Source organism: Chiroxiphia lanceolata, chromosome 12, assembly GCF_009829145.1.
Source record: "Chiroxiphia lanceolata isolate bChiLan1 chromosome 12, bChiLan1.pri, whole genome shotgun sequence".
Classification (NCBI taxonomy): domain Eukaryota; kingdom Metazoa; phylum Chordata; class Aves; order Passeriformes; family Pipridae; genus Chiroxiphia; species Chiroxiphia lanceolata.
The window spans coordinates 18,662,924-18,682,655 of NC_045648.1; the positions used below are offsets into that span (position 1 = coordinate 18,662,924).

Genomic DNA, 19,732 nt, shown 5'->3' on the forward strand with positions numbered 1-19,732 from the left:
AGTAAATGCGTTTTTTAGAGCCTTCATGTCTCGTTAACAGTTGTTGAAATAGCTGCCACTCGAACGTGCAGGACACAGCAAACTGGTTTTTATTACATAACTGGGGATTTGTGTGCAGCTGGGTCCTAACCAGGCAAAACAGATGCTGTGAGATATAAAGGATTGAACTGTCCGGGTACATGCCCAACTTTTGCTAAATATTTCATGTCGTGTCATCTGGCACATGTTAATTATGTTGTATTCTTACTGTTTTAGAAACACAGTAGCTTATAAATAAGCAGTGGTTTTCTCCTGCTGCTTGAGCTTGGAGGTAAAATGTTAACACCCGCATGTAAGTTTAGTATTTGTCATTAAGTGAAAGCCTAAACACCGTTACATGAGTAATGGTGTCTATTCAAAGGGGCCCTTGTCTGCAGGAGGTGACATCTGAAGGTCCCCACTAAAGTATGCTCTCAGAATCTGCAATAAAGTGGCTGATGGCAGCTTTTACGTGCACTGAAGAGTAGTTTTAACTGGAAAGCCAAATGCCAAATTAAACACAGATAAAAATACAAGCTGCTTCAGGTTACTCTATTTAAAATCAGAAAATTTCTAAAACTTTGTGAAGCTGAATTTTCTCCAGCTGAAGCAGTGAAGGATACCCTTAGATCGAGTTTACTTCAGTGGTTTTTCATGTTGCAATAGAAATAACGGCAATTAAAACTGAAAATGAGGACAGCTTTTACTACGGAAGAACTGTAATGGGAAATATTCTTTAAGAAAATGAAATGACATTTAAGTCCTAGAATCTCATCTAGTCTGAAGCTACACAGTTTCTCTCATGTATGAAGTACCCAAGTGCATCAACTTCTTGGACTTAATGTCTTGTATACACCCAGCTCTGTTATGTTACCACACACAGTTCTGTGGCCTCTAAAACCATTCACCTGAACACCCTGCAGTCATTAATGTATTCATTCTCTCACGCAGTGGAGAAGAATTGTCCTAATTTTAAGGTTATGGACAGAAGGAAATCCATAACAAACCAGAGGCAGCTGTCAAATTTAACATCAGAAGCTCTTCATCTCAATTCAGGTGCTTTGTAACCACAAATATTTGGATGAAGAGGGAAGCATACCTAAAGGAGGTCATATAGAAGCAGTCTTAGAAGTAAGTTTGACTTTATTTGAAACAGAATACAGTCACCTAGAAAACAAGCTAACTCTCTTTTTACACTGACAGATGCAAGGACAGCACAGATATCACTGGAGAAGCGGTAGTTTCATTACCTCTTAAGCTACTTAGAATAACAAACCACGTTACAATTTCTAGGACAATCTATTTGTGAATATTTGCATATTGCCCCTATCAAGTTCTATCATGCAGTTCAAGTGAGATATAAGCTACCCCAGTTTTTAAGTTTACAAACATCATATATGCAAACAGTTTCAAGTAAATACTTCTACCTAATTTGAAAAATCTGCCACCTTCCACAAGCACCACACAAGTTCTGGTGTTAAGATAAAACATTTAAGCCACAGCAATAGCTAAATATTTGAAATATTTATGTAATACACTGTAAACTCTACGTAAACACTACGTACAACCAAAAAAAATACAAAGAACAGGAAGATCTTTTGATTAGCAAAGATACCTCAATGTATCGCCAGAATCATTTTCTGTTCTTACGACTTATCCCCAAACCACTCCCAGAAAAGGCACAGATGGTGGTGATTTTTTTTTAGGTTTTTTTGTTTAAACACACAAGCCAGACTCAACACAATAGGCCAATGCAGTCAAACACTGCTCTTATCTCTAGGAAGAACAGGTAAGGAACTTGCAAGGAGGCTCAGGAAGATTCTAGTCATGAAAGATCCCAGCATCTGCTTATTGCCCTAGGCTTCAAATGCAGAAAAAAATCAGAAATTAAATTATTTCAGGAGAACTTTGCTGTACAACTTGGGCAGGAGTGCCAGCTGGAGTTACTTGCCTGTTCCAAGGCAGTACTGAGGCTCAGCTCACAATCAGCTATTAATGGCACTCGGAGAGAGATGATTTGGTTTAAATTAAATTGGTAATTACTGTTTCAAAGATTATACTCATAAGTACTTGACACTACTTTTACTTGGGTTAAACAAAACCTTTAAATAAATAGATCTTTTAAAACGTAGTGTAACTACACAGCTCTTTGCTTCAAGACATTAATAGAGTACAGATCAGAAAATTATTTAAGTCATTCCAACTTTTTTGTTATTACAGTATCTAAAAGTTCTCCTTTACCAGCAAATTATGCAGTGTTTGGCAAAGAATGCTATGGTAGTTCTTTAAACAAAGATTATCCCCATTTTGTTAGAAAAAGATGCATTTACGAAAAAATATTCAATAAGTCTATATCCTAAGCTATCTATAATACTACACTACTGCACTGAACAAACTGCCTTGCAATGGTCTTATACATCGAGGAACACAAGCTCAGGTGCTCTCCTGGTTTCCCAAAAGACAGAAAGCATTGCTGGAGGCCCATCACATTTTGTTGCAAGTCATCTTTGAGAAGTGAGACAAAAAACTCCATTTTGGCGTTGCTGTTTTAAGAGCATATTCCAAGCACTTGTATAATCATCATCAGTGATCCAGAAATCTGCAAAAGATGCTGACATATTGCATTCATGGTATCAAAAAATAGAAAGACCGAGCACTGGAATTCTACATAAAAATGGAGCTCGGGTATTTATACAACCCTTTATGATGGAGATTGAATCTTACCCGTTGCACGTTGTCTGCAACTGTTCAGGGCTCATGAAACACCATTCCTGTGTCAGTTTGGAAGACCTGCTGTTGCACAGGCTGTAAATAAGAGTCAGTCCAACTTTTTACTGGCTGTAAAATTTGAATATTAACCATTGTGCTGTCTAAGTTCAGTACAAAGGACTAAAGCATTGGCCTGCACTGAGCTGTAGAGAATGACCAAGCAGGTCCTGCAGCCTGGAGAGAGCCCCCAGCCAGCCCTGCTGTCCCTGCAGAGGCTGCCAGAGTGCAGGGCCTCTGCACCAGGTGCAGCACAGACACCTCAAGGCAGATCCCTTCCCTCTGCTCTCAACAGTGACTCTCGCAGCAGCGAGCTCAAAAATGGGTTCAGTGGAGATGAAGGGTCATTTCTGGCCATGTTGACAAAGTACATTTTAGTCAAAAACGTCTGGGATGGATTAACAACAAAACACTGCATGGATTCACTTCAGCTTCTTTAATGGTCATATTCACCTCCTGTACACATCACATAACCTTTGGGGTGAAACTCCCAACCAACCAACCAAGCTACAAGATCCATAGAATCCAGGGTGGGGACAAAGGGGCTGGATCACCAGTGTCACAGCTGGAATTCAGCAAGTAAGGCCTCACATTTAAGCAGGTCACTTGATGCTTTTCACTTTGCTTTTGAGATCTGAAAGGGTGCACAGTAATTTTCAATAACTTGTTTTCATTTCCTCTATTTTTTTTTCAAAAGAGATTTTTGCTTATCTGGCAAGTACACTTCCTTGCATTCCAGTACAGGGGCAAGCTGGACAAAAATTATATAATTTCTAATTCATGCACAAACATTATGATTTCTCAGGTTGTTAACTGGTATCTTTTAAGGCTGTTGTGCCAGAAAAAGGAACCAAATTCTCTGGGGAAGTATCAGCAACACTAAGCTAAACATAAACATCTCAACTTTCTTTCAGGATAAATGTGAAATAGTCAACATGGCCTAAAATCATGCACTCTTTTATTTACCTATTTTTATTCTGACAAGATAGATTAACATTTTCACATGGCCTTTGTAAAATGTTCTTTCTAGTTTTGTGTGAATACAGCTCGTGTGTATGATTAATTTCTTAGAAAACACATGCACTGGTGAAGGCTATGATAAACTGAACACATTTGCTACAGGGCATTTTTAAAACACTACTGCTTGCAAGACCATCAGTTTGACAGAGCCTGTATAGAACAAAATAGGCCAAAACTAAAACTTGGCATGCCAGCACACTTTAATTCTGTATTTGTGAAATGACCTTCTCAAACTATGGAGCTCTTTTCACTACCTTAAAAGGAAAACCCACACAACACACAAAATTCTAACAATTCTAACACCATATTTGTTCTTTACCAGCTACATACACCTTGTTTAATGGTTTTTAAAGCGAAATAAATTCCTCAAGATGTGCATATCCAGGCATTACTAAGGAAATAAAGACACCCATCGCTATTCTTCTTAAATTTTATCCATAATAAAAATAGAAGATGAAAGAAATAGTGTGTTCAAGAATTAAAGCAATTATTGGTCAATGTAAGGAGCAGTAAACTAATTATCTAAATGATGATTAAGGACCTGGTTCATCAAAAGTAATTCCTGGTCCTCCATGGCGTAGTTGTAGGCATTCTACCAGACAAGAAATCCAGCTTATCTTTTACTGAAGCAGGTCCTTTATATCTAGAGAACACTTGATTTCATACTCTATTATCCTTCTCTTTTTGTTCCTTTTCCTTCTTTTCACGTTCAGCTTTCGCTTCCTCCTCCTCATGTTGTTTAATCAATTGTTCCACCTCCTTTTGCTTCAGAACCCTTATCACTGTCTTTCCGTTCTCTCTTGTCAGTGTTGCAATTTCAACTGAAACACATGGAACAGACAGCGCGTTACATTCTGTCCTGCGGGTCACAGGATCAGCAGAGGGAGCCGCACGAGCTTTGGGATCACCAGGGACAGGGAAGCAGAAGGCTCCTGTCCTCCCCCTGCCAGCAGCCTGACTGCAGGCAGAGCACACAGAGCACACCAGCCTCACCTCTGCAGAGACCTCTCCTCCCAGACCACACACCTGGCTGTGTCACCCCTACCCTGCATGACAAAAGGGCCAACAACCCACACCTAGAGCATGTGCCTTCACTGTGTCACTGCAGGAGCTCACCTTTCTCTGCAGAGAGCTTGCTAACATCCATGGTTTTGTTCAGGACCTTGATGGCCACTGCCAGTGCAGTCTTTAGGGTCATTTCTCCTTCTTTGTAGTCCTGCTTTAGCATTGACACAGCTGCCTGTAAATTTGACAGAAATTAAAAAGGTATCTTTGGGCAATCAACCAAACTGCTGGGCTTTTTGGCAGATAGTATCAATACATGAGTAAGGACAGCATTGCTAAAATTACCTGTAAATCTCTTCTGCACCAGCAATCAACAACTCAGTTTAATTAGTACAGTGCAATTCACACCTTTTTCCTTGTTTTTTGAGAAGAAAAAACCCCAGAACTTACGGCACTGTTATTCCCAATGCACGTAGCTTCCAGCCTCCAACTTTCCAACTAGGATCACTTTGATACAGCTGAAATCCATAATGCTTATCCCCAGCCAATATAGAGCAATGACACACAAAAGGACGTTTCCTGTTGGAAAGAAGGCTATTAGCAATCTACATTTAGTAACAAGATTGGTCATGAGTGACAATTATTTTCTTTGATTTCTTTTTCCAAATCTAATCCTGTGAACTTGGATTTGACAGACAGTTCTGCACTTCTGTTGCCTGAGATAAGCATGCCAGCATTCTTTCTAAGTCGTGGGGTGGGGGCAGCAGAGGTTTATTCCATTTTAACCCTAAGAGACACTCATTTCCGTCTCCCACAAATTGTAATTTATCATCTCAGGACTTTACAATCAAACTTGAAGTATTTAAAGCATGTAGCTTAGCTGTTAACAGTGCTTTAACTTAACAGGTGTCCAACAGCCAAGTACACACAAAGGTAATTTCTTTCACACTACATATATGTAGAAACAGAGAACTACATACTAATGTTCACATACTAAGGAACAAGACAACCTCGTTCTCTGACATGTTGCTTGAGCCACAGAAATAGTATTTTTGAAGTGTTACATTTTGGGTGGGCCCCAAACATTGAAAAGCTGCCTATCAAACAATTCTCTACTGGTCTTTTGAAGGCACTGATTAAATACAAGAGCACTCAAAGCATTCTGTGCAATGGCCTGGCATCTGAGCCATCCATTTCCCAATCATAAAAGTAGCACCTTCAGCAGCAAAGCAGTAACCATGACTACCCATTCCCCTCTTAAATTAGGCTATTGTTTTTCTCAGTACAACTTGTTAAGAGAAGAATTCAGTAGAACTGTCCAGAGATTTAGATCTTTCATATTATGTCAGAGAATTGTTCCTTAGACATTTAATAACACAATGACTCATCACACTTCGTTACCTCCAAACTGTGTGTAAGCCTGCTTGATATCACACAGTGCTGTTACTAGTTGCTCACAAGGAATGGGCTCTTGATATTGTAACAAATACCTAATATCAAAGAGGAGAAAAAACGGTTTTCAAAACTGGTTTTGCTAACAGTATCCTGTACAACATTTAAGAGGAAACAAGTTCCCAAGTTAGAGCCCCTTTGATCTAGCTGTTCTATTTCAATCTACTGATCTACTAAAGGCACGTTCATTTTGATTTAACGTGCAGGGAACTGAATGGGACAGGGCAGGCAAGTAAAACATGTTAACTACCAGCAGACCCACCTCTGAGCAATCAGCCGCAGCTCGTTGGTGAGAACATTGGCATCTGAAGTAATTCCTGCAACGCTGCAAGCCATGTCCCTGCAATGGAAGCACAGACTGAACTCCCACCCATCTCCAGCCAACAGTCACACCTTCACACAGGGCTCTAAGCACAACACCTTCTGTCAAGGCTTTTCTGATCAAAACTACATAGCTGCCACATAAACCAGGTTCATCAGCTCCTGCCTTTGGGGTACACCAAAAATCTCAGTAACCTTTCCTGAGAGCAGAGCTGGACAGCGAATGTGAGTGAGTCAGCACGTTACTCACACAGAGAGTTCTGAGAAGAGGGTCGTGCCAAAGATGATCAGGTGCCAGGTGGCTTTACAAGAGCCATCAGGTACATGGAGGTGCCCCTCAGGAGGCCCCTGACGTGGAACCACATGGGTGTGACAGGCCTCCAGTGGGAGCTGCTGGCTGACACACGGCATCTGTGTCACTGAAACTCAGTGCTCTGGATATGACCCTGACAAAACCAAGCACTTCACATCCTTGATTGTTTTGTTAGCTCTTAAATTAAGAGCTCTTTAGCCCACCTGATGTTGCTACAAAGCTTTTATTACCCAAGAAGGATTTGTGAAATTAGGAATTTCCCAGAAGATGGAAGGGCTGTTCTAGGGACTGCTCCAGTGCACTGTTACACTGCCCCCTCTAAAATCCAGTGCTTCCCACTGTTCTAACTGCCTTCACGATCCACACAGAATGGGAGGCTGACAGGATGAAAAACTATTTGTGTTTCATGTGCACCCTCCAGCAAGGATGAAGCTCTACCTCCCTTACAGGCAAGAAAGCATAATCTGTAATAATCTTTGCTGTGACATCCCAAATTTAATTTCCAGAGAACTAAAATGGAAGTTGTAATTGGGAGATGTATCAATTCTGGCAAAGAAGCCTAAGACATCCAATAATCTTGTTCTCTTTGAGTCACCAAAGAAAACAAAGACTCAGAGGAGGATACTGACTGGGAGTAGCATGGTAGTTCTTGTGTGCATTCTTCATTCTGCCCCCCAATGGTACTTTGTAAAACAGAATTCCCAATTTTCTGAACTGCTGCAATACCATTACCTTGTATGGCACAGCACAACAAACAGGCTATTCCACCTGGAAAATTCTCCTAGAGATAAAAAAGACCCCAAACCCAGCAATATTTCTGCTTTAGAAGGAGAACTACTAAAGTGAGCAACGACAGAACAGTCATACTTGTCTAAAACACCAAACAAAAAGATTGTAAACACTTCAAATTAAATAAAAGCAGCTTATGTGCTAGTCAGTGTTTTGTTACTAATGACATCACTGGACGTTTGATCATCATTTCAACTTACTCATTAAGTTTGTATATTTTCTCTGAGAAAAACACTTCATCGAGCAGCTTGTGGATGTTGCGTCTCTCTGCTGCCAGCAGGACTCCATCGTTTGCCAGAATTCCCAGGCAAGTGCCCGCATGTCCAATGGCTTCCATCGCATATTCCACCTGGTACAGGCGACCTGGCAGAGGGTTTCAATTCGTAATGTCAAAAAACAACACCGAAAAACACCAAGTTCACACGGTGACACTGAAAACCACCAAGTTCACACGGTGACTTGGACTTGCAAGAATCCGGCAGATGCTCATGATACAACCTGCTCTTACTTCTCCAGTCTATTAGCAGTTGATAGTAAATTAACAGGTTGAACAGGAGGAAGGAATCAGAGAAGCAAAATCCAAAAATGGGGAAAATACCCTTTCTTGAAAAAAATTTAAAAAACAAAACTAGAGAAGTCTCTACTGCAGCAAAATAAGCCAAAATGGATTTTCAATAATCAAAGAAAATATCTGATAATGAACTTTTTGAGTTCCTCCATCTAAGAAATAGGAAAATATGGTGTGCAAACACTTGTTTCAGCATGTGTAAGAATAACAAGGAGAGGTTATCTATCAATATCCTGCACCAGCAGGATATTGTCCAGTCTTAGGGAACAGTGACAAAATCCACCCATATCAAATAAAAGATAAATAATTATTTCAAAACGTGGCAGGTGATATTACTCACTAATGGGAAAAGGGTTTATTATTGCTTCAGTCAGAATGAATTTGAAAATGTCCACTTCGGACCCTTGGTGTCCTTACAGAACTGGGTGCTACTTATACTGGGTAAATATGATTTCTCTAACTCATACACAGATGGAAACATGCTATAAACAACCAACCTTCATGCAAGTGAGAAGATGAATAGAGCAGTCAGAGTTTACTTGAAAGTGTGGAGTTAAAAAATACCTTCAGGAGAAAATATGGTAGTTCTGGAGTCATATCTTCGAGACTGTAAAAAGCAATAGCCCAGTGAGTACCGTCAGTCCCTCGTCACCAACCCTCCAAGTCCCCGTGTGACAGAACAGACCCAACCAGCCGGGGAGCGGGGCCGCTCTGACCGCCCGGGCCGTGACTCGGCAGCACCGCGCCCCGCAGAGCCCCGGGAGAGGGGGTCACTCACCATCGTGCCGGGGACGCGCCGCGGGCAGCGGGCCTACGAGGGAACACAGGGACGTGAAGTGGAACGGGCACAGGAACCGGCACCGGGCCTGCAGAGGAACACAGGGACGTGAAGTGAGAACGGGCACAGGAACCGGCACCGGGCCTACGAGGGAAAACAGGGACGTGAAGCGGGAAGGCACAGGAACCGGCACCGGGCCTGGGGGGAACAGGGCCGTAAACGGCACCGGGCCTGCGGGGGAACACGGGACACGTGAACCGCCACCGTCACCGAGCGCCCCCGGCCCGGCCCCAGAGGGCGCTGCCGCCCGCCCGCACTGCACAGTCATCCTCAGCGCGGCGGAACGCCAGGGCCTCGCCGCCCCCCGCGCAGCGCAGGGCCGCGCCCCGCACCCCCCAGCCCGCCCGCCGCCCGCCCTCACTCACGAGGCCGGAGAGGAGCCGCTGGGCCGGGCGGGGGCGGCGGGTCCCGTCCCGCGGCACGAACCGGGCGCTGCGGCCGCGCCCGAGCCTTCACCGCCGCCTCGGAAATGGCCGCCGCGCCTGCGCGGTGCCGCGCGCCGGGCCGGGGCGGGGCCTGTGCCCTTCCCTGCCGTGCGCGGGGCGGGGCCGGCGGGACGGGGCGGGACGGCCCTGAGGGCAGGGACGGCCACAACCCTGCCCTGAGAGTGAGGGGGCCATACCTGTGCCCTGAGGGTCAGGAACGGCCATACCCCCGCCCTGACGGTCAGTGACAGCCACACTCCTGCCAATAACAGCCACAGCTGTGCCCCGAGGGTCAGTAACGGGCACACTTTGCTGTGAGGGCGAGAAATGGCCACAGCCCCTGGGGAAGGCAGACCAAGCCCAGTTCCCACCCCTGCCTGCAAACAAGTCCCATCCAGTCCAGGCAGCGCCCACTTTATTGCCTTTATTTGGTCCAGTGTCACTGCCAGTGACACCTCAACAGCCACCGACCAGCGGGGCAGGTGTGCGGTGCGTGTACGCCTGGGCAGTCTCAAACCATTTCTTCTCCACCGCTTCCTGGCCCAGCTCAAACATTGTCATTAAGTGTTTCCAGCCGGTTTTGGCCGTGATCATGACGTACTCCTTGTTCTCCGGGTAGAGCAGAGCCGGTGGGCGGCGATGACGAGCGACTGCGCGAACCTGCCGCTCACCAGGAGGAACAGGGCCCCTCTCTCCTCAGCCGTGAGCGGCACCACGCTCTCGAACCCCGCCAGAACATGCCCCCCAACGCCCAGAGGGTCTGGGCTCTCGATCATCATGTACATGATGGCTATGGCGACCTCAAACACGTAATACCCATAGCTCATGTCGCTGAAGTCCAGGATGCCCGACACTCTGTACTGGGGGTTCTCCAGGGAAGCAGAACTGCAGTCTACTAGGATGTTGTGGTCATTAAGATCTCCATGATTGATACCTAAGCACAGGAGAAACAGTACTTAATAATTAATAAGCAGCAGAATTTAACTTCTTCCCCCCCATATTTCTCAGTGGAAGAGCTTTAAGAAGATGCATAGAGGCTCAAACTAACACTCAACTACAAAACCGCACGAGTCCCCTGCAGTATCAGGAGGTGCCTTTCACACCTTTACAGCTGCCCAGGAACCTCCACGGCACTGACGGCAGTGGATGGAGGGAGTGTTTCAAGATCTGACTGGTCTGATACCACCTGTGATATGCTACATGTTTTCCAAATACACAGTAGCAGCTTCCAACTATAAACTTGTCACATTGTCATCGAGATCAATGCGAGCAGAATTCCAAAAGTATGATTAAGTACTTATCTAGGCCTTTATGAAAGGAAGAGGTGCACTCATAATACTCAGTAAGCTGATACAACAGCAGAAAATCATCACCTTAACTGGAAGCAAACTCAGCAGAAAGGAACTGACCCTGACCCTGGACAGCACATTCCTCCTGGCTTACAGATGCTGTGTCCATTCAGCACAATGTTTGCCCATTTTTGCCTTCTACACAGACCCAAACTCCTGAAAGAATTTTCTGTGTCTCATTTCAACATAATTAAAATGAGAACAAAATACTCACAGGCTCGAAAACTGCTTAGCTTGGGTATCACTTTCCCTTTAAACTGCTCAATAACTTGTTCCACAACTGCACGGTATTTGTTCTGGCCCAAGGCATAAATGTACTGCTCTAGAAGAGGAACATTTGCCAGGTTCCAAATGAACTGACCTCGATGCAGACTTTTTACTGATGGATGATGGAATTTCTTTGGAAAAAGCACACAATAAAACAGGCCATAAGTAGAAATGCTGGGTTTGTGATTAAAGGGCTTGATTCAAAGCCCCTATTAAGAGGTTTCTAATGAGACTCACTGAAAAGCACCATTACTTGCACTATTGCTTTGCATCAAGTAAAAGAATAACCTGAAAAATGATTAAGGCAAGCATCTTAGTATCTACACACAGCCTGAATGTTGTTTTTTCCATGGTTTAGGTAAAGATTATATTAGGTCATTTGTCACTTAAATAATCTGAAATTGCTGTTGACTGTCCATAGCGTGACGGGATGTAGGGACTTTGAGGCCTTGCCAAGGCAGAGCCCCAGGCTGGCAGAGCCCCAGGCTGGCAGAGCCCCAGGCTGGCAGAGCCCCGCTGCACAGCTGGCACTGCAGAAAGATGTCAGGGCAGAAGAGACACAAAACCTGCCAGCATGCTGGAACAGCCACACTCCATGCTTTTAAAGGTGGCAGCTTCTGGGGACAAGCCTTAGGAACAGCTGGGGTGTGAAAACCCCTGGGGACAGAGTCCTTCATGGAGACACTGACCATGACTTCATTCTTATGGGAATTTGTCTCTGTACAACCAGCTCGCTATTTTAAACAAACAAGGTCCTTAACCTCTCTCTTACCAGCAATGGAAAAGGTGGTTTGGAAAAGGCACCCAGAGAGGAAAAGCATTTCTCCCACTGCACACCCCACACCTGCACTCCTCAAATGCTTATTAGGGTGGACTGTGGGCCAGATTTCACCAGTGCATAGGGCAAATAAAAAGACTTCCCATGAGAACAGCTGGCTGCTTCTTAAAAAAAAAAAAAAAAAATAAAAAACTATGCTTGTAATTAAGGCTCTTAACAATCACTAAATGATAGTCAAAACAGCCCGTGTGTGAACAAGGAACATCATAGAGCCTAAACCAAATCACAGTACAGGATCCCTACTGCTGTGGAAAGCCACACGGGGAGGAAGGTGGTAAGTCATGAAGCTGGTAAGGGTGTAAGTCATGAAGCTGGTGAGGGTGGTAAGTCATGAGCCCTCCTTACTGCCGAGCCTTAGAAGGTCAGCCATAAACTCATTTCCACTTAGGGGCTGCGAGGCACATCTGAGCCAAACAGAGAAGGGGGTGCAGTACATCTGGGGCACAAAACAAAGCATGGCATGTTGCTTTGCTGTCAAGGTGATAAAGTAAATTAACTGGGTAAAAAAGACAGGCTGTACTTTCTGGTCTGTCGTCAGGAAACTTAATACCTCAGGTATTATTTTTAGTGCCAACGACATTTTGAAGTTTTGACAAGAATTATTGTAATTTGCTTTCTTTTAAATGACAAGCCTGGGTAGATGATAATCCATATGTTAAGGGCATAAAGAGCCTTTTCCCCTCAGAATTTGCTTTCTCATCAAGTACTTCCTCCTTGGCAGAATCAGTCACAGGCTTATTTTGAGACCAGCTTGCCTAATAAATTGTTTTAATCGCATTATAAGAGTGTGACCAGTGTGCCAGAAGGCAACTGTAAGTTATCTTTCCCAATTGAAAAATGGTTTTGTAATTTAAGAATGTGGTTAGTAAAGCTGGCAATTCACATTTCATAATTGTCTGAAGCTAGCAGTCAGAACATGAGAAGGAAAGGTTAATGAAAGGCAATAAATAATGCAAGAGTTCTTTTATGTATCAAACTTAATTACTGGCTGATTTATCACCTTTATTATCCTGTATAATTACAGAGTAAAGGAAGAACTAACTTTGCATTAAGACTGAGTGGTAGCAGTGCAAATGAGAAGTGTCAGAGACCTCTGTTTGTTGGCACAGCTGGCACTGTAGGGAAGGAACCAGCTGCTACCAGTGTTAGATGGTCACAGGGCTAACGACCAGGAGAAAGGCACCAGTCAAAAGGAATTCGAAGTAATGGATCCAGCCAGCTGTGCACTACACAAAAATCCTTCAAAACAAGCTTGACCTGCTTCTAATGTGAGTGCCCTCGAGTTCACTCTCCTTATTTGCCAGGTTTGAGACACTGAGCAGGTGAGCTTGGCGTAAGCAAAAGGAAATCCTTGTCTCCCAGTAGGTGGTACAAGAATGCACTGCAAGAGTATCAGTACCTCATCACTGGTCCTGTAGCGGGGAGAGGCTTTAGCAGCCCAGCTTGGAGCTGATACTGAGGGAGGAGTCAGTGACATCTGCATTCCCCAGCCTGCATTTGGCAGCCCAGGAGAGTAGGCAGAGCACAAGAACCAACGCTGAGGGGACATTCAGGAAGAAATGAGTCTGAGGCTGCAGATGGGAACTCACCTCTGCGAGCGCTTTGTCCAGGCTGGCAGCCAGTTTACCGATCTCATACAGGAGCTGGGCACTGGTGGCAATTCTGGCTACCGGCGTTCCTGGCAGGTAGCTCAGCAGTCTGACCATGTGCTTCTGGTTCCCAGGATCTGACAAGCAAGGACAGACCTGTCAGTCGCTTCCATATGTGCTACTGAGTATCGGTTAATGCAAGAGGCAAAAAAGGTTTATCTCAGTGTAAGAGTCGCCAGATGTAGCTGACAAAACAGATTGTATGCAAAGATTTGATTTACCAGGGTGTTGTACAGTGATGTTGAAACCTCAACACACTTGCAATCTATGCTGGATTTCAAGCCCTTGTGCTTGGGACCGACTCTGCCAACATCAGGGTTCCTCCAGTGCCCACACTCACCCCCTGACAGCTTTGCAGCAGAACAGGAGGTCTCGGGAATCTCAGATTTTGCATGAAGGTTACAGTGACAGTATAAACCAAATGTCAACACAATCTTTCTTCTTAGCACTGTCAAAGCAATTTGTTGTGGATTCATAGATGGGTTAGAACTGTATTTTACACCATTCTGTAGGCAAATAATTTCAAGCATCACTTAGTCAATGAGGTGGTTTTTTCCTTTTCTTGTGCATGGACATGTCATATAAATGTTTTATCCAATTCATTATATTGAAGTGATTTCCTAAGTGTTTTCATAGTTAATTATTACTTTGAGTTGCTTGGCTTCTCGTATTTTAAGTTTGGACTATTATGGGTGGAATGCAGGTCACCTGACACATATCCCCTAATATTTAAAAAAAGCCCAGAGGTTTTTTTGGTACCTACCCAGGGTGCCACACACAAGCTCCTGCTGAGCTAAGGGTGGGGCAGCAAAGGTGCTGGCAATTGCTCACCTCTCGACACCAGAGACATTATGGAACCATCTTTTGTGAGATAAGGAGTAGCTGAAGGAAAGCCTTCAGCACTGAGAAACATCATGGCCTGGGTCTGCACTTGGATGAGCTCAGGCTCCTGGCTGTCAGCCGAGTTGGTGATTTTGAGGACATACTCATGGGCACCTTCAGCCCCGGTGCCGTTTCCCGAGACACGCACGTGGAAGTTCTGATCGTCGTAGCTGGGGAGCGGCCTCAGCCAAGACACATTTAATCCAAACACCCTGTCAACCAACTCAGCTGCTTCTTTCTCACTCAGCGCTGGTTTGGTGACAGTCTGGGTGGACAGTCATTTCCAGAAGACATGGTCTCTAGGAGAAAAAGAGAAGCTGGATGATCTGTACTCTGACATCAGAAGCAGTTAATTACTGCAACAAAATGCATCCAGCTACTGGAGGAGGGTTCCCAAAGAAAAGCCACCAAGCCAGCCCAGGTTTTACATCACAGCTCATCAACTGCTTAGGCTGCACTCCCCCAAGGAAAGACTCCTGGAGCGATGCACTACATCTGCTCAGAACCAGCCGACACCGAAAGCTTATTAACTGGGAGCACTTTTATCAGCTCGTTTCTAGGAGCAGCCTGACCTGGTGCTGTCGATAGATAGGAATGATTTCCTAAGGAGCAGAGCTGCTGAATCCCTGACCAGGAAGTTCCGAATTCACGCCTGCGAAAGACAAGAACTATTTTAGTAAATCCTAACGTTAAAGCAATTTAAACCTTTGTGCTTGGCCACGGCCTTCTGTGTAAACTGAGAAAATGATTGGGCTAATTAAAGAAAATCGTGTAAAGGTCAATATGACTGGAGAGAAAAGAAAAACAAATTGTAAAACTTAATTGGGCCCCTGTAAAGAGATAAAACAAGTTACCTCCCTTTTACCTTGTGCAAGATTATAGTGAAGGAATTTTGTTTAGTTAGCTAGATAATAGCACCTTTCTTAAAAATTTATAACTTTATATACATAACAAGCTGCTGAATGTCTGACTTGACATATTATGGACACTTATAGATAACATTCTTGTCTACGAAAAAGCATCTGTTGAATGTATGACTTAATAATGTGTAATTTATGCATAATGAATATTCATGAATTAGCTGGAAATAAATGTAGAACAACTTCTTCTTTGGGTGTGACAGGCGTTGGGAGTTGCTGAAACGCCCTCCTTGATCACCCAGCGCTGAACTTGCTTTTATCATATAATAAATTCTAACTGAAAATCAAGCGACTCTGGGTTTCCATTCATCACACTTCCAAATCCCCCGCGTTAAGAAGAGGCAGCACAGACCTGCAAGACAGACGCTCGCTCCCCCTCTCTCAGCAGCGCAGCCGCGGGGATCCCGAGCTCGCCTCTTCCCCGGAGACGAGACGAGCAACCAACCCTTGGACTCGGCGGGAGCGCCGCCAACCTTTGCCCGGCCCGGGGGGGGCCTCGCCAGCCCAGCCCTCGCTCCCCAACGTCCCCGGCACCCGCGGGAGGAAGGGGAGGCGCGGCCGGGGAGGCTCCTGCGCAGGGCCCGGGGAGAGCCGGGACAGCAGGAGCCTCCCCGGCCGCGCCTCCCCTTCCTCCCGCTGCCCGGAGCTAAGCCCCAGGCACGGCGCTTGTTGTCCAACAGCACGAACGGGAAGGTTGGGAAGGTTGGGGAAGGGGAAGGTTGGGAAGGTTGGTTGGGGAAGGTTGGGAAGGTTGGGGAAGGGAAGGGATGGGAAGGGAAGGTTTGGGAAGGTTTGGGAAGGTAGGGAAGGTTTGGGAAGGTAAGGGAAGGTATGGGAAGGTAGGGGAAGGTTGGGAAGGTTGGGAAGGTTGGGGAAGGTTTGGGAAGGGAAGGGAAGGGAAGGTAAGGGAAGGTAAGGGAAGGTAAGGGAAGGTAAGGGAAGGTTTGGGAAGGTAAGGGAAGGTTTGGGAAGGTAAGGGAAGGTAAGGGAAGGTTTGGGAAGGTAAGGGAAGGTTTGGGAAGGTAAGGGAAGGTAAGGGAAGGTTTGGGAAGGTAAGGGAAGGTTTGGGAAGGTAAGGGAAGGTAAGGGAAGGGAAGGGAAGGTAAGGGAAGGTAAGGGAAGGTAAGGGAAGGTAAGGGAAGGTTTGGGAAGGTAAGGGAAGGTAAGGGAAGGTTTGGGAAGGTAAGGGAAGGTAAGGGAAGGTAAGGGAAGGTAGGGGAAGGTTTGGGAAGGTAAGGGAAGGTAAGGGAAGGTTTGGGAAGGTAAGGGAAGGTAAGGGAAGGTTTGGGAAGGTAAGGGAAGGTAGGGGAAGGTAGGGGAAGGTAGGGGAAGGTTTGGGAAGGTAAGGGAAGGTTTGGGAAGGTTTGGGAAGGTAAGGGAAGGTAGGGGAAGGTTTGGGAAGGTAAGGGAAGGTTTGGGAAGGTAAGGGAAGGTTTGGGAAGGTTTGGGAAGGTAAGGGAAGGTAAGGGAAGGTTTGGGAAGGTAAGGGAAGGTTTGGGAAGGTAAGGGAAGGTAAGGGAAGGTTTGGGAAGGTAAGGGAAGGTTTGGGAAGGTAAGGGAAGGTAAGGGAAGGTTTGGGAAGGTAAGGGAAGGTTTGGGAAGGTAAGGGAAGGTTTGGGAAGGTAAGGGAAGGTTTGGGAAGGTTTGGGAAGGTAAGGGAAGGTAAGGGAAGGTAAGGGAAGGTAAGGGAAGGTAAGGGAAGGTTTGGGAAGGTTTGGGAAGGTTTGGGAAGGGAAGGGTTTGGGAAGGTAAGGGAAGGTTTGGGAAGGTTTGGGAAGGGAAGGGAAGGTTTGGGAAGGTTTGGGAAGGTAAGGAAGGTTTGGGAAGGTAAGTGAAGGTTTGGGAAGGTTTGGGAAGGTTTGGGAAGGTAAGGGAAGGTTTGGGAAGGTTTGGGAAGGTAAGGGAAGGTTTGGGAAGGTAAGGGAAGGTTTGGGAAGGGAAGGTTTGGGAAGGTAAGGGAAGGTTTGGGAAGGTAAGGGAAGGTAAGGGAAGGGGAAGTTTGGGAAGGGGAGGGAAGGCACCACTTCCTGTCACAAAGTGAAAACACTCGGGAAAAAGTGCTGCCGGGAGCTGCCCGTTTGGTTATTTTGGTTAAATCCTTTTATCAGCGCAGGAGATCAAAATCTTATGTGATGCCTGCTCGGCTGGTGCTAAGAAAACAAAATCTCCCGGAGCAGTTAATTAGGGGTGAGATAAGAAAGGGTTTGTGATGCTAAGGCAGAAGATGTTACAAGATGCCCCTGCTGTGCCTGAGATGTTACATTTTATAACACCACCCATCCAATCCCAGATGTGTCCACCCTGGGGCCTTTACTCTGGACCGCCTGGGTCCACCCCCTGAAAATGGGTCTGGGTGCATTTCGGGACCACCTACTTCATCCTCTTCACCATCAGCAGAGCACAAAGGGTACACAGTCACCCAGTTTTTGACTGTGTTCTGTGGTTTAGGCCAGGATACAAGCATTCTCCAAACAATCCAGGCCTTGCCTTGAGAAAAGATTAAACATTTCTGCTGTATTCAGGGATATAGGGAGCATAGAACGGGTAAGAGGGTTAAGGAATGTGTAAACTAAGGGTGCTAGAGGGAAAGGGACAAGGGAGGGAGGGTTGCTGCTTTTAAAATCTACTTATAAAACTTATAAGGCTTACCAATATTAGAAAAATAAAAAAAAAAAAAACATTAGGGCTTAAGGCATCATCTGCCAAATGCTTAGACCGAAGACTAGATATCTATAAATAATAAACCTAAAGCATCTTGCTCAGGATGCCCTTTAGACTGTACCTTCACACTGAGACCATGTGTGCAGACCTAGAGAGTTTTAGACTTAATGACAAACCTCAAGATTAACAAAGAAATCTCTTCTGAAACTCCTAATGAAAAAAAAGTAATCTACAATAGTTGAGATCCTGCTATGACAGAATTCTGAACATGAAGAAAAAAGGAATTTAGGAAAGGCATACTGAAGTAAAAAACAAACAAATGAACAAACAAAAAGCCATGGAAACAAAACAACCCAATTTGGATTATAAGTGAATCAGTTAGGAGCCCTCCGTCCCATTATTTCAGTATTATTTGTAATGTTATGGGTGTGAACTTGAAAAATTATTTTAATCAAACAGGCAATTCAGAAAAGGGAAACTATTTCCCCAAGAAACAAATTTTCCCCCTCCAATTTCAGAACAGATGTTACTAAAAGTGACTGGCCAACTACTCTCACCAGAAATCACACAACTAAGTTTTTCAAGAATAAAAGTTCTGAAAAATATTTAGGGTTCCCCCTCTTAATTTCTGAGGACAACTGAAGCTTTAGCTCGTTGGAACAAGACGGATACAGCAGGAAAACATTCCTGCTGTGCTTTAAGATCTACAGAAACGTATTGTTGTCTGCAAACAAAGTTACAATGCACTTTGCAGATCTGTACCTCCTTACTCTTGCCTCAGTTGCCAGCCAGGAGTGCCAAAACTTAAGACCTATAAACTTCTGTGCTTCTCCTGCCTGCCCAGTGCTCTGGGGGGAAGCACACCCTGGCTGTGGGGCAAGGCACAGGGTGAAGGTTGTGCTTCAGCCTCTCTCCATACCTGTAGAAAGATCAGACGTAATTTAGCACCTGCAGGTTGAATTCAAGTCTGAAAAAGTGAGTCTTCAGAGCTGGGTCAGTGTCAGACCTCCCCAAATCACTGCTGAGGATCTTGTCACAGCTGTAACCTTGGCCAGTGCTTTAATTCAGAGTTACATCTAGATTCTAAATCATACATCTGAAGGGGAGAAAAAGGTTAGTCAAAAATCATTTGATGTAAGATCCAGTCTGGTATCTGCAGCTCAGCTAACACAGAGAACATCTTTCAACACCACCTAAACATGGTTACCGAGCCCACGTGACAATCCTAACAAGAAAAAAAAATGCATAATTATATAATACATATATTATCCCTTTCCCATATCCACCCCACCCCTTCAGACACACTTACAGTACCAATTCACGTGTATTCCATTCTACTCAAAACAGATGGTAACATACAAGAACTGTGATACAATTTTCTTTATTAAAATAATTTACAGCATTGGTAACATTTATGCGCAATTTTCATCAATCAAACTTAAGGTATATCTCTACAATACTTACTGAACTTAAAACTTACACTGTTCTGTTGGCTTTAAACAGTAGATATTGATTTGCAGTTGCTTAAATATGATTAATATACATGGTTTCATGTTCTTATACTTAGGTGTAAAATGTATAAACATCAACACTATCCCAAAGCTTTCTGGTTTGGGACAGGGAGGAAGAGGGAAGCAAGGAGAGAAAACAT

General features: G+C 44.7%; 2 protein-coding genes across 2 annotated transcripts; both read right to left on the minus strand.

Annotated features, from left to right (window-relative positions):
• Positions 1-4,218: 4,218 nt before the first annotated feature.
• On the minus strand, positions 4,219-9,118 carry PSMA4 (proteasome 20S subunit alpha 4). Its single transcript, XM_032700601.1, is given in 10 exon segments — positions 4,219-4,625; positions 4,921-5,044; positions 5,260-5,285; positions 5,288-5,348; positions 5,350-5,403; positions 6,203-6,299; positions 6,524-6,601; positions 7,885-8,047; positions 8,817-8,859; positions 9,031-9,118. Coding segments are annotated over 10 exon segments (810 nt in total). The 5' UTR covers positions 9,034-9,118; the 3' UTR covers positions 4,219-4,464.
• Positions 4,221-15,791, minus strand: HYKK (hydroxylysine kinase). The gene is given in 16 exon segments (XM_032700600.1): positions 4,221-4,625; positions 4,921-5,044; positions 5,260-5,388; positions 6,211-6,299; positions 6,524-6,601; positions 7,885-8,047; positions 8,817-8,859; positions 9,031-9,118; positions 9,713-10,138; positions 10,141-10,449; positions 11,079-11,262; positions 13,559-13,695; positions 14,450-14,767; positions 14,770-14,799; positions 15,073-15,164; positions 15,779-15,791. Coding segments are annotated over 6 exon segments (1,140 nt in total). The 5' UTR covers positions 14,795-14,799; positions 15,073-15,164; positions 15,779-15,791; the 3' UTR covers positions 4,221-4,625; positions 4,921-5,044; positions 5,260-5,388; positions 6,211-6,299; positions 6,524-6,601; positions 7,885-8,047; positions 8,817-8,859; positions 9,031-9,118; positions 9,713-9,971.
• Positions 15,792-19,732: the final 3,941 nt, after the last annotated feature.